The 13,479-nt window shown below is 36.0% G+C and overlaps 2 protein-coding genes across 2 annotated transcripts in view; one reads left to right on the top strand and one right to left on the bottom strand.

The window, feature by feature from the left end:
* Window positions 1-2,072: 2,072 nt before the first annotated feature.
* On the bottom strand, window positions 2,073-4,173 carry LOC119635872 (ATP-dependent translocase ABCB1-like). Its single transcript, XM_038030888.1, has 2 exons — window positions 2,895-4,173; window positions 2,073-2,831 (listed from the first exon to the last, which is right to left on the bottom strand). The coding sequence occupies exons 1-2, from the start codon at window positions 4,152-4,154 to the stop codon at window positions 2,649-2,651; spliced, it is 1,443 nt and encodes a 480-aa protein (XP_037886816.1). The 5' UTR covers window positions 4,155-4,173; the 3' UTR covers window positions 2,073-2,648.
* Window positions 4,174-9,186: 5,013 nt separating this feature from the next.
* LOC119636099 (monocarboxylate transporter 4) overlaps window positions 9,187-13,479 on the top strand; it is a 39,720-nt gene continuing 35,427 nt past the window's right edge. Inside the window, exon 1 of the mRNA XM_038031234.1 lies at window positions 9,187-9,259. The gene's annotated coding sequence lies outside the window, so the exon portion shown is untranslated. The remainder of the gene's footprint in view (window positions 9,260-13,479) is intronic.

Below are 13,479 nucleotides of genomic sequence, written 5' to 3'. Positions count from 1 at the left end.
TTTATCTGAATATTTATTTGTTTCCCATATAGTAGCCAATGCTTGTATGACGGTGCCAATGCGTTGTCCAGTAGCCTAAGAAGAAAAGAGAGCAACACTATTTCCTTTACACATGCAGTTCCGGGACGAACATTTGTTTCCTTGAAATAACTTGCGACTCATATATGTATTTTCAGGAAAACTTGCGAAAAAAGGTATTTTTCTATCCGTGTACTAAATCTTTATTACGCGGACAAAGCGAACTGATAAATGAGTCCAGTTAGCCACCGGGGAAGGGTAGTGAACTTAGATGCCGATCGAAGAGATCGCTGATGATCAATTGTTCACACAAAAAGACACATACAGCGAGGCAATAGTTGCGTTGAGGAAACGAAGTGGGGGGGACGGGAGCAGTGGGAGCAGACGGAAAAATTGGAAAATGCAACAAGAAATTTTCCGGTTGTTTTAGTGAGGAAAAAGCTAAATCCATCCTGTAGACAGTACTGACGAATATATATATATATATATATATATATATCTCATCGCAATTGGAAGCAACTTGGCGTCGCGCCGAGAGACTAATCAGATTTTTCGGATAATTGGATGATGCCGCCTTTTGTTGATGTAACTGATTTTGGAATTTGACCAATAAATACTATAAAGCTCTTCGCTTAATACCATTCTTCTCAGCTATCTTCTTCATAAAGCGTCAAAAAATTGTACCTTGTTGCCACAAAAAGGCGTAATTTTCGTTAGAACTCTAACATAAAAAGGGACGTGAACCGGCGACATATACGCTTAGTAAAGTCTATAAAGACCTGCTTTTTATGAAAATCCTTTTGTGAGAGGTTAATTTACAAACTCCTTACAAGTAATAGGAAAATTATTTTAAACAAGTTATTAAGAGCAGTGAAACCTAAAACTTATGATCTTTAGAAAAAGAGAAGAGATATTATGGGCCAAATGAAGAGATAGGAAGGAATGACAACAACAACCAGTTTTTATACCCGCCACTAAAGGACGGGGGTGAACTCATTTTGTTCGTTTTTTGATAATGTGTGTAACATTCAGAAGGAAGCTTCAGAGACCCTATAATGTATATATATATTCTTGATCAACTTGAAATTCTGAACTGATTAAGCCAAGTCTGTCCATCTGTCTGTCCGAGTGGTGGTATTGAGCACAATAAAATACATGAGTTCTTGGTTAGTTTCTAATTTGGAACACCCCTAAACATGTCCATCCGTCCATCTGTCTGCCTGCGCAACTGTATAGTGTACGTAATCCACTACACTGTTTGTTTTTGGCACTCTCCTGGTCTCAAAAATGAAGATATCACCTACAAATATGCAAAAGAATTTAGAATTGACTTTAATTTTTCAAAGGACACGCCTACAACGCCCACATGCCTATACGGCAGAAACTTCTATTTTCAAAATAGAAGAAATTTAACTTTCTTACTTGTTAAATACATTCTATCATAAGTGTGATCATTCATGGATCTGTAAAGAATATTGATTTCCCAGGAATCTCTCTTCCCATCAGTCTCTGATAAGGGTTTAAATAAAAATATAGGATTTATTTTATAGAAAATGCGATTGGAGTTAACATGCGCAATCTCTGGTTTTAATTACCCGCTTTGTCTCATTGGTAGTATATTTGATGGACGAAATCGTACCATCGACTTGAGCCCTTTTTGCATAAAAGCCAGCTTTTTATACTCTACATCACGTGTGATAGAGGATATATTAAATTAGCGCGGTCGTAGGTAACACGCAGAAGTGCTTAAGATGGACCCATCTTTTATTATGTCGACCGATTCCGTATCATAATTTTAATTGATCTAAAGCCTGACTGTACGTCTGTCCGAATTCAAACTACAAGTCGCAATTTTTAAGATACTTTGATGAAATTTGATAAAGTGACGTATTTTCGCTCAAGGACGAACGCCATAGAAAATGGTTCGGATCGGTCCACTTTTTCGACCACGCTCCATACAAAAAAAATTGTAATTTTCAAAATTTTTCAGCAAAAGCTTCCAAGAAGTAGTATTTGGGCATTCTAAATTGGTATGCAAACTTTGTACCTGCTGGGGCAATTTTTCAACCCTCTCTCATATAACGAAAGGTGAAGTTCATATGGCAAAAATGTCTAATTTCCAGTGCTTCATGATGAAACTTAGATCACGAAAGCAATGTAAAGCGAAAATATTAACTGTACCGAAATTTTTTTAGATGTTCTGTGCCCCACTATTCTTTGATGATCCACATAAAGGTATGTACTTGTTCGTAGTTTGAAAAATAGTCTATGAAAATATATTTTCTAAGATGAATGCAAGAAACTAAGTTCATTAGTAAGCACATTTCAGGCTTGGGAAGAAAATTCGTCCAGGCACCTTCGTGTAAACATATCATAGTCAGTTCACGAGCATTTAAGCAATATAAAAATACTCAATGAACAATGAGTTTAGTTCGCTGCACTAAGGAAATGGTGAAGCGTCAAAGACCAAAGAATACTGACATTCAAGGAATTGTAGCGAAAACCGCTCATTAGGGCACGTGTTAAAGGCGGGAAAAGGATTATAATCTGCTTGTTAGCTGATCAGCTAAGTATACGCAAGTTTTCTTCGCAAGTTTTCTTCGCGATTTTAGCACTATTTAAAGAGTTAGTTATCTTGTTACGGTACTTACTCCCTGCACTGCGGCAGCATCATCCGATAAACGTGAGCACAGACTACCAGTACCATTGGAAGGTTTATCAAACCAGGCGATCTCCATTTTCAGTATTGCCTCAAACATAAAACCCCTCAAACGTTCGATTAACTTCTCCCCGGCGAAGCCGAAAGAATAAATCTGCAAAAGATTCCCGGCGAAACTATGAACATGATTGGTCCTATCAAATTGCGTGGACTTTACCTGAAGAAAAGTTGCTGCACCTACCGCGATACCACTTAAGACGAAATACAAACTGTAGATGTTTGTGTTATCTCGTACATAATCGGGATCATCGCGAACTGATAAGATCTGCAAAATTGAACCAAACAATAATGCGAATAAAGGCATAGCCGAACCCATAATCACTGACGTCAAACACCCGCAGATTATTTGCGGCCATTCGTTGCGATTCATTTTCAAAATCGGCCATAAATACTCTTTTTTCTTGTTTTCTTTTGCTTCTGTTCCATCTTCATCGTCATTTCTTCGCGGAAATTTTATTTGCTCCTCATCTTCGTCGTATGCATTATTTAACAATTCATTCTCTTTCGTCATATCTAGAGAGCCGACGGGTTCAACATCGCCTACTTGACTAGTGACCAAATTATAATAATGTCCCTTCAGATCCATTAATTCATCATGAGTACCAGTTTCCACTACTTGACCTTTTAAAATAACTACAATACAATCCGCTCGACGTATGGTTGACAAGCGATGAGCTACAATAATTGTGGTACGGCCTTTCCTAGCCTTTTCTAAAGCTTTCTGCACTTTTACCTCACTGGCTGTATCCAAGGCCAAAGTAGCTTCATCCAAAAGTAAAATCTCCGGATTTCTAACTAAAGCTCTAGCGATGGCGATGCGTTGCTTTTGTCCACCAGATAATTGGGCTCCCCTTTCGCCAACCATAGTAAATAAACCTCTCGGTAATTTATTTATAAACATTAGAGCGTTGGCGGCACGGGCAGCCGCTTCAATTTCTTCCCGCGTCGCATCCTCACGTCCGTAACGGATATTCTCGTAAATGGTGGTGCCAAACAAAATTGGCTCCTGACCTACTACACCAATACGTTCTCGCAGCCAGTTAATGTTAATGTCTTTTAAATTTACATCATTAAAATGGATGGCACCGCCTTGAGGATCGTAAAACCGTTGTATCAATTGTATGCAGGTGGATTTGCCGCAACCAGAAGGTCCGACAAGAGCGACTGTTTGTCCACGTTTGATTTTTAAATTTAACTTATCCAATACTTTCATCCGTTCACGTGTAGGATAATGAAAATCGACATCCTTGAATTCCAAAACAGTTAAGGGTTGATTTAAACTACTTCCGATCGCCTTAATTGGATTAATCGTAGGTTCTTTTTCGATTAAATTGAAAACTTTCGCGCAAGCGCCTTTGGCAATACCGAAAGCTTCAATATATGGCGAAGCCATACCAAGATTCATTGAACCCATCATAACGGAGAAGAAAACCTTTTAGAAAAAAAGAAAAGGTAAAATAGATTAATTTTCAGGCACTTTGTTTCCAATATATATACATTTAGTTAGTACGAGAGAAGAAATATTTTCAAAAAATCACTGGGAAATGTGTAGTCAAAAATTGGGAATAAATTGTTTAGGAACTAGGGGAACAAGCGATTCATTGTTCTTCTCTTGCATTAGAATACCGAATAAAATACTTATCTCAATTTTTCTACTTCCAAGACATATCGTACGAGAAATCGTTGAAAAATCTCTAAGAATCAAGTTTTATCCAAACAGGTACCAATGAAAAGAATACCATTGAAATCAAATAAATTGCGCTGAAAAGCCTTCGGGATTATTACACAAGATTTCAACATATAACATCTGTAGATCATGAGTAATGAGAAAAAATTTGAGCCAGAAATTGTTTTTATTCTTGGCAATAGAGATAGCCTCAGATTATGTTTTACTGTGGTCGTGTCTTTCTACCGATTGATTCCACTTTCAATATCAACCGGCGTGCGAGGCCTTACAATGTTTCAGCCGAATTTGAAGTCTAAGGCTTTTTTTTTTGCGACCACAAGGATATGTACCGCAGACAGTACACAGACAGAAGGACAAGCTAAATCGGTTCAGAATTTACTCCTGGTGAAGAATATATTTATACTTCATTGCACGCTCAGTGGAATAGTAAGATATATTCTCATCATTGATAAATTACTCAGTGTTCAGTTCGTAAGCTAAAATCGCCATTATTGCACCTGACTAAACGCACAATGATTATTATCATTTTTATTTTTTCCAACTTATGTATCGAGTATTTATATATACCGATCTTAGCGAAAGACCGGCTCCAGCAGTTACAGACTTATAGTCGGACTTATAACTCATTTTTGTTAATGTTAATGGTTATATGAAAAGTTTCTTAGGAAAGTTTTGCACTGTTTACTTTTGATATTTCTTTCAAGATATTTTCTATAAAACTTATGCAGCTATGTAGTTCTCCGTCATAAACGTTTTCGTTTTTCTTTGAGGGAGGAACATTTTATATAATATATTGTCACTATAAATAATACGTGCTTGCATATATTTTGATCAGCAAAATGCGAAAGTGATAAAGTAATGTGTCAATGCATACCAACGGTTAAATTTGGTGATCTTGGCCTTTCCGTTTAGTATTATTGAGTTATTGAGTCTAGACAGACAGCAATCATGGAGCGCTCGAAATTGTATTTTCGACACTCATTACTTTTATTATTTGATTTGTAGAAATTTCCTGCCGAAGCCCATTGGACGCTTTTAGAAGCTGATGCTGCTCCCTCATATCCCAATAGCCGCTTTCAACGGATTAAAAGTAGTCATTTTAATGTCAATGACACAGAAAGGCCTGGAGGACTAAAAAAGTTGGAAAACAGTGAATTGCAAGACTTCTTGGACGTAAAGCCAGCTCAAACTCTCAAAGAACTTTCGAACAGCTTAGCAATTGCTGAATAAACTGACTTTCTTGGCAGACGCATGTAGTGGGGCAAAACCAAATGAAGGGAACATGGCTACCGTACGAATTGACTAAAAAATGCCTTTTCGAATCATCGATCGACTGTAGCTTAGCGCTTGAGGCGCTACTTTGGCTCCTTACGATATAAATTGGATAACAAGACATTTAATTAATCTCAGCTTAGCTTGAGTTGGCACATGCGGGGAGGATAAACACAGTTTCCTCAGAACAGCCGCTCAGTCATAAGATCGACATTTTCTTCACTTCTAGACGAGGTCAATCACTGCATCATCCATTCCAATATTAGATAGAGAGTCGGAATCATACACATCAAGATAGCCTTCGTTTACCTCCACAAGTCCCAGTGGAGGAGTAAGGGAAAAGTATAGTCGTGCATCGTCTGCGTAAAAAGGAATATTGTAATCTTGGCAACAAGTAACTGGGCCATTAATGAATATACTGAAAAGAGTGGGCCCCTTTAAACTTTCCTTTAGGAGTTAAAATTAAGTCCACATGTAATTTTTGCTAAACATTTTTTTTATTTATATTATCACAAACTGACACCAATTATCAAAATAAGACCTAACAACCTTGGCCACCATCTGACCAAAGCCAAACTAAGAACTTATCTTCTTTAAGAGTATATTACGAACCTCTCGCTTGACAACGGTCGGACCCACACTGGAAGAAATGTCATTGATATACTGTTGCGCCTCGAATAGGAAGTTCTCAACCATCCAGCTGATCAAAATATATGGAAGCACTTAATATACAGAAAGCAGATTGAATTCGGATCATCTTTGTGACTCTTCGCTGTAATACTAGAGACTTAGAACACAATTTAAACAATTAAAGCTGGAGAGATAATTATATTCTTAAGCCTGTCAGGACTAAAGCCTGTAAGCCAAGCTACGAGAATAAATAATAAAAACTGTTGTTGTTAAACCTCGTGATGAGAGAATATCTGAGTACTGCACTATAGGTCTGACAACTTTGGCGGACATAGAACGGTCCTTACGATCGATAAGAACACTTGACTTGTGAATTACAAAAGATTTTGAACTGAGAGAGAACTTGGCAAGAACATAGTTTTTGTCACATATGAACCACGTTAGTTCACATTTTACCTTCTCGTATTAGGGCTTCTTCAGAAGATATGTGGCTACAAAGTATGAAAAGTGTCTCATCAAGAAAATAAATTAAGTTTCGTATTAAGTGGAATGGTATAAAGTACTTAAGCGTGCGGTCTTCACCGCCTGTAATGCCCTTACTTGTTTTCTTTCTTTTTTTTTTTGTGTTTTTTCTAACATAAGCGAATCTGCTTAACCATAACGAAATTAAGTCAGCTCTACTCGATCGAGAATATACACCCCTTAATGGGCTCTGAGATATCATAAATCGTAACGGTAAACCTATCGTGTATGCAAAGTTCAAGAATGGAGGTAAGAAAATATGGGAATATCCTGGATTGACTGATTAATACACACACACGTAGGCTACTCTCCCTATGAAGATTTACTTAAACGATCATACCACAGGGGATTGGAGTATGGCTGGCTTTTAGGGGTTTTAGACGTGCCCCACGGGCGCACCTTTCGAAGGTTATTCCAGCTCAAAAAAAAAAAAAAAAAAAAACGCATAGGCACACACTCTCACACTCCGTGCTTTCAATGACGTGGCGAAGATCGAAAGAGTTTGAAGCGGAAATTTGCATACATCCACCATATCATATGGATCTTGCTTCGTTCGGTTATTATTTGTTTAGATGCCTGCAGAATTCCCTTAAAGATATATAGCTGACTTCAAAGGAGATTTGTGACGATCGCTTAGCGTAGTCCTAGTTCCAGAAATTTGAAAAGTTCTACAAGTGATTGGCGATGAAAATTTTCACAAGAAAAATGTGAATAGATTCTCCGATCAATCTTTAGACTAAGGAAATGCATCTCATATATAAGGAAAATGTTAACTGGAAATTGACTGAACTGGAAAAGCTCGACAAACTTTTGTTTATGTGATCTGCCAAGCTTTCGATGACAAGCGAACAAAGGGGGAAAAGGAGGATGCATGAGATGTACTTTTTTTTTCCTGCACTGTTTGAACTAAAAATAAAAAGAAAATGAAAAACACGCGAATTGTCGCTACTCACAGTTTTGCGATCACTGACTGTAATATTTACTTCTGGATATAATCGGTATGACAAATCTATTATAATTGCTTACTCCGACGATGTTAAAGTAACAGTCTATTGGTTGTCGTTGCACCGATTCGTTCACTATTAATGAAAACTATTTCGTCATTGCACGGGACTTTGAACGGCAATAATTTTGCTTTTAAGCTAAACCGTTCTTACATGAACCTACACAAGCATACACACACACATTCCTCTTTTATGCCTTTAAACTCCTTCGACCGCCCCTACCCTTCTATTTCACCATGATTCAGGCATTCAGGGGATATCCGATGAATGTAATTGGATTAAGTGATTTATTGTCACCACGACACCATTTGGCTAAAGCTGCCTGAAAACAACCCACGATTTTGATCTATGTCTACTCACCTAGAGTCGATTTGTACGATTTGTACCCCGTATAGAATAAACTCGATTGTAGTTTGAATTTTGCCACTCGACCCCAATTTTGCAATCAAAAGATATTTCATTCGATTGTAAGAAAAATTCCTACTTTATGTGTCTGCTGCAATGCAGTTCGTAACCGGCAGTTATCGGACTTACTGGATACCAAGAATTATAAATGCACTTCTTTGGTCGCACTGGGTAAAATAGATGCCTTGTTTTTTTTTTTTTTTTGTACCTTACGTAAGACTGACTGTTGATGTCAAAGTGTAAAGTGTTTGCAGTTAGTGTTGCCTGATTAATTACAAATCATATGGGAATTTTGATAAGCCGTTGTCGTTGTAGCTTATTGTATATTAAGCAGAAGCGTTTATCATAAATTGTAGTTGTATGGGTAGTGAATATCTATGTGTGTGTGGTGAGTATGTGATTCTTGTGACCGATTCGGTTTTCTGGATTCTTTATATCACATTTTTAGACATTCGCAGAAGCAAACGTGCGCAGTCATATACAGACACAAGCGCATGGGTATATCTTTGCGGATTTGCGGCTTTTACTGTTTGCAGTTAATGCCGTTTCGATAAGAATTTCTATCCCATCGACTGATTAACTGACTGAACGTCTAATTGACTCGCTGTTAGCCCGACCGTTGCGGTGAGAAAGACAATCAGTTATTGCGTCTATAGTAAGTCTTGTTGCTTAGTTTCAGCGTTGGGTGCTTGCTGATAGATCTGTGTGCCAGTCAGTTTAAGCAACGACAAGCATACCAGCAAAGCAGATAGCTAGGCTGCTAGCTAGCAAGCAAGCAAGCAGGCAAATCGTATTTTATTAGTCTCTTTAGTCATCTTTAAGCAGTCATAAGGAACGGTTGGTTGTTTTCAGTTAAAAAGATATCATAAAAAAAAAAAGAAAAAGCGATACCGTGAATAGCGTTAAAACTTTGAAAAATAAAAAGAAAATTTCAAAAAAAAAAAAAAAAAGGAAAAGAAAAGTATTTTCTCGGCAGTAGCAGCTCTAGTGGAATATAACAGTGTAAGGAAAAAAAGAGTATATTGCAGGCGCTTATAGCCGATGAAAAAAAAAAAAAAGCTTTAGCATTTAATTGATTCTTTCGGTTCGCTTTTGTTTCATGTAATTTTTTAGACACGCGTTCAACTTTCGCTTTCAGATCGGGCAGTTTTTTTCATTTTTTTTCAAAAGTTTTCATAGAATTGGAGTACGAAACAGCAGAAATTGTTTTTATTTATTTAGTTTTTTGCTTTTTTTTTTTTTTTGATTCTTTGCTCTCTCTTCACTGCCGACTTAAAAATATCTGACGCGCGGTATTTTTTATAATTTTTATTTTTATTTTATTTTTCTTCTTTCATATGGTAAACGGTGCTGACCCCGTTTGAATTAAACATTCAATAGAAGACGTTTCTTTCCTCTGTTGTTTTGTTTTATTTTTTGTTTTTTTGTTTTTTGCGCTCGTAATAATAACGAAATTAAATTCGTATAAAAAATTTGTTTAAAATAAAATTAAAAACAAAAAAAAAAAAAAAGCAAAAAAAAAATAATAATATAATAAAAAAACACTTATTCAGCGATAGTGTAAAGCAAACAAAAATATATCATATATTGGTACGTATTAGTATAATCGACGTACATACTTACGTACATATTTATGCAAAACAGTTAACAATATTTTTAAAAACGCTTACCTTATCCGTTTTTTTTTTTTCAATTAAGTAGACGTGAGCGTGTCATTACAAACAAGAAGTGTAAAGCAAATATTATTTAAATATAAAGAAATAGAGAGAAGACTTAAATTACTCGCATTTCTACAGACCACGTTGGTAGTTTCGATTAAAAAAAAAAAAAAAAAAAAAAAAAAAAAAATGTGTAAACATAATCAGTATTATTATTATTATTATTATTATTATTATCATCATCGTTAACATCATTATCAAGCGTTAAACTCATATCATCCGTTTAAACCGGGATTGATGGCAGAATACTTTGTACTCCAAGGTTTTAACCTTTTTTTTTTTTTCGTTGCTTTTCTGGTATAAGCGGCAAAACCGGCGCTACATATTATAATCATTGTCTTTAACAGTACGGGAGATTCGATTAGAAGCACTTAATTCATTTAATTATCTATCAGGTGCAAGAATTTAAATTTCATTTAAAGTATTGCTCTTTAGCTGGCTGGCTGCAAAGTCCCTCGAAAATGATATAAAAGTCACTTTTAAATAAAAACAAAAGTAAAGAAAATACATCTCCATCCATAAAAGTAGAACATAAAATAATATTCTTAGAAATAAAATTCTAGCATATTCAGCTAAAAGAATTAAAGCAAATCCTCCTCCTCTATGTTCAACATTTTTTGTACACTTCTCACGTAACATGCGATTTTCGGGCAGGTGCAAGCGACTATCGTTTGTTCATCCTATTCCCATTCTATTCAAAGCTCGACTTTTTCAAGACTTAATTAATTTAAAGCTCTTCCTATGCGAAACTCGATCTGCTCAAAGCTCCGTCCATTCGACGCACTTAAAGCTCGACTTGTTGGTGGTAGATCAACTTGTTCATAGTTCAATACATTCAAGATTTGATCTGCACAAACCTCGACTTATTCAAAGATCGCCCTATCCAAAGTACGATTTATCCAAATCTCGAGGTATTCAAAATTCGATCTATCTAAAGCTTCAGGTTTACTCAAAGTTTGTTTTATCCATAGCCGACTAATATAACGAACGTTTCATTTAAAGCTCGAGTTATTAAAAAGCTCCACATATTCAGAGCTTGATTCATTTAAAGCTCGATTTATTCAAAGCTTGACTTATTCATGGCTGAATGTATTCACAGATTTACGTTTTTAAAGATGGACTTGTTTCTAGCTCTTCTTATTCATCTAGATCTTTACATTTAAGATTCGACTTATTCATAGCTCGCCTGAAGTACGAAGTTCGACATATTCGAAGCTCCTTTCATTGAAAGTTCGAATTATTTACAGCTCAACTTATCGAAAGATTTACATATTCATAGCTCGATCTAGCCCAATGTCGGCTCACTCTTAATCCCAATTGTACGACCTTTTTAAAGCTCGACTCATTCGCAACTAGACTCATTCATAACTCGATCTATTCGATGTTCGATTTGTTCAAGTTATTCAAAGTTTTAAACTATTTATAGCTGAATCTACTCAAAGCTAAACATATTCGAAGTTCGTCCTTTTTAACCACATTCACCTGCTTATACCAAGCATATACAAAGACAGAATTATTCAAATATCATGGTATTCAAGATTCGATCTGCTAAAAGATTGATCTACCGAAAGCCTGAATGATTTAAAACTCTATTCGAATCGCTATATATTCAAAGATAGACTTATTTTAAGCTGGATTTATTTATAGCTCGATATAGGTACGGATCGACTCTCATAGATCGGTTCTTTATATTTAAAGCTTCAAAAAACTGTGTTGTATACATGTGTGTGGCAAGCTGGCGAGCTATTGCAAATTACAGGCTAAAAAGTGCTCTATCAAGATGCTTTGTAGTAGCATGCGCTTACAATGATTTTCCCATCTTTAACTTCTCCCGTAACTATTTTCTAGCGTGAACATAACGAAAGAAGGCAACGCAGTAAATTTAACTAGGTTTCTAACTTATGACTTATTCTAGGTATACAGGCCAGATAAAGTCTCATAAAACACATCCTTTAAGTCTCGGATTATGTCTCAATTTGCTCATAGTCGTTTATTCGTCTACAAAGTCGCCATTTTTCGCAAAAATTTTAAGATCGTTTCGGTTTACGTTGTATTGCAGATTGGGAGCAGACCACCTCCATAATATAAAGTTTTTACTTCTATGCTAGGATGTAAGAAAGCAGGAAGGAATTCCTCGTTAGCTGAACGAAAGCTTGGTGTAAGGCAAAACCTCTTTTCGATGCCTATCAGACAAATGCTATAATGACTTTTGCAATTGTAATACCCAGCGGTATACATCAGAGGTCTCATCAAACTACATATGTTGTTGAGCAACATTACGTTCTCATTCGATTTTACTATATTCTTTGTTTGTCCTTCCATCCGTCCATGTGACATCTGTTCATGCAACTTGCTTATGGGAAAAAATTTTGGAAATGGAACTCTTAAGTCTTAAAGCACTAGCATCCAAGACATAGACTATGACATTACAGAGAAGAACATCGATCAGTTGTAACAGCAAAGTTCAAAGTAAACAGTTTAGCTAAATCGCTTCCTGTGCAAAGTAAACACCTTTTAAAAATTTATTCAGCTTTGAAGTATGGCCTTACGCACTGAGATTTGAGCCCGCGAACACTTGGACTTGGCAGTGGCAAGTCTTTGTCACCTATGCGTTAGCTCATGCTTGTTGCTGCCGCTGTTTACGCTTGCAAAAGTTGGGATAGAAAGTTGAAATCTAATTGTTATCTTATGAGCTGGGACGCAGTTATCCAACCACACACCATACCCACAATAAAAAAAGATGGTCATCTACTATATGTGGGAGAGATATAGAAATGGCATCAAGTAGAAGACCAAGTAGAGTTCGGTGTGGGAATAAGCATGATCAACCTACGAGTACGCCCTCGATTATCAAAAAAGGCTTGAATTTATTACCACAAACCCAAGTCTCCATGCACAAAACTAGTTCATGCTCAATGCTATTAGAAACAATGCTGTTGCGTTAAAATGTGGCTTCCTTTCAGTTGACGATCTTCGTCAGATGTCAACTGTAGTTTGCAAGTAACTACAATAACATTTCGGACCATCTAATGGTAAATTCCGGTTTGATAATTACATACTTGGGGTCTATTAGAACAAGGGCTTGATACAAAAACTTCGTGAAATTTATCTAAAAATCGTACGACATAAGTGACTCGTTCTTAATTTAAAAAATATATCAGGACTTTAGTAGATTAGACTGAGAGAGCGATGGCAAAATTTCGCTCCAAGAGAGGCGAGTTCTTATTGCTTGAAATTAATTTGAATTATTTTGAAATTAATTTCAAACCATTAGTATTTCGTTTTAATTGAAATGATTTATAAATAATAAGCTGTGTGAATAATAAAAACAGACAACAAACTTTTTAATATTAATCGCCTAAACCAACTTTCTAATAAAGACCATGACTTCGGCTTATTAGACAAATATATATATATGTATATATATATATATGTTTATATGCATGTGACCTTAAGCCATTTTACGTCACTGTTAATATGTGTATATAGATATACATTGTGTGT

Source organism: Glossina fuscipes, unplaced genomic scaffold (genome assembly GCF_014805625.2).
Source record: "Glossina fuscipes isolate IAEA_lab_2018 unplaced genomic scaffold, Yale_Gfus_2 27, whole genome shotgun sequence".
NCBI classification, from domain to species: Eukaryota; Metazoa; Arthropoda; class Insecta; order Diptera; family Glossinidae; genus Glossina; species Glossina fuscipes.
Note: the sequence above shows the minus strand (reverse complement) of the source record. Positions and strands in the feature narration are given on the sequence as shown.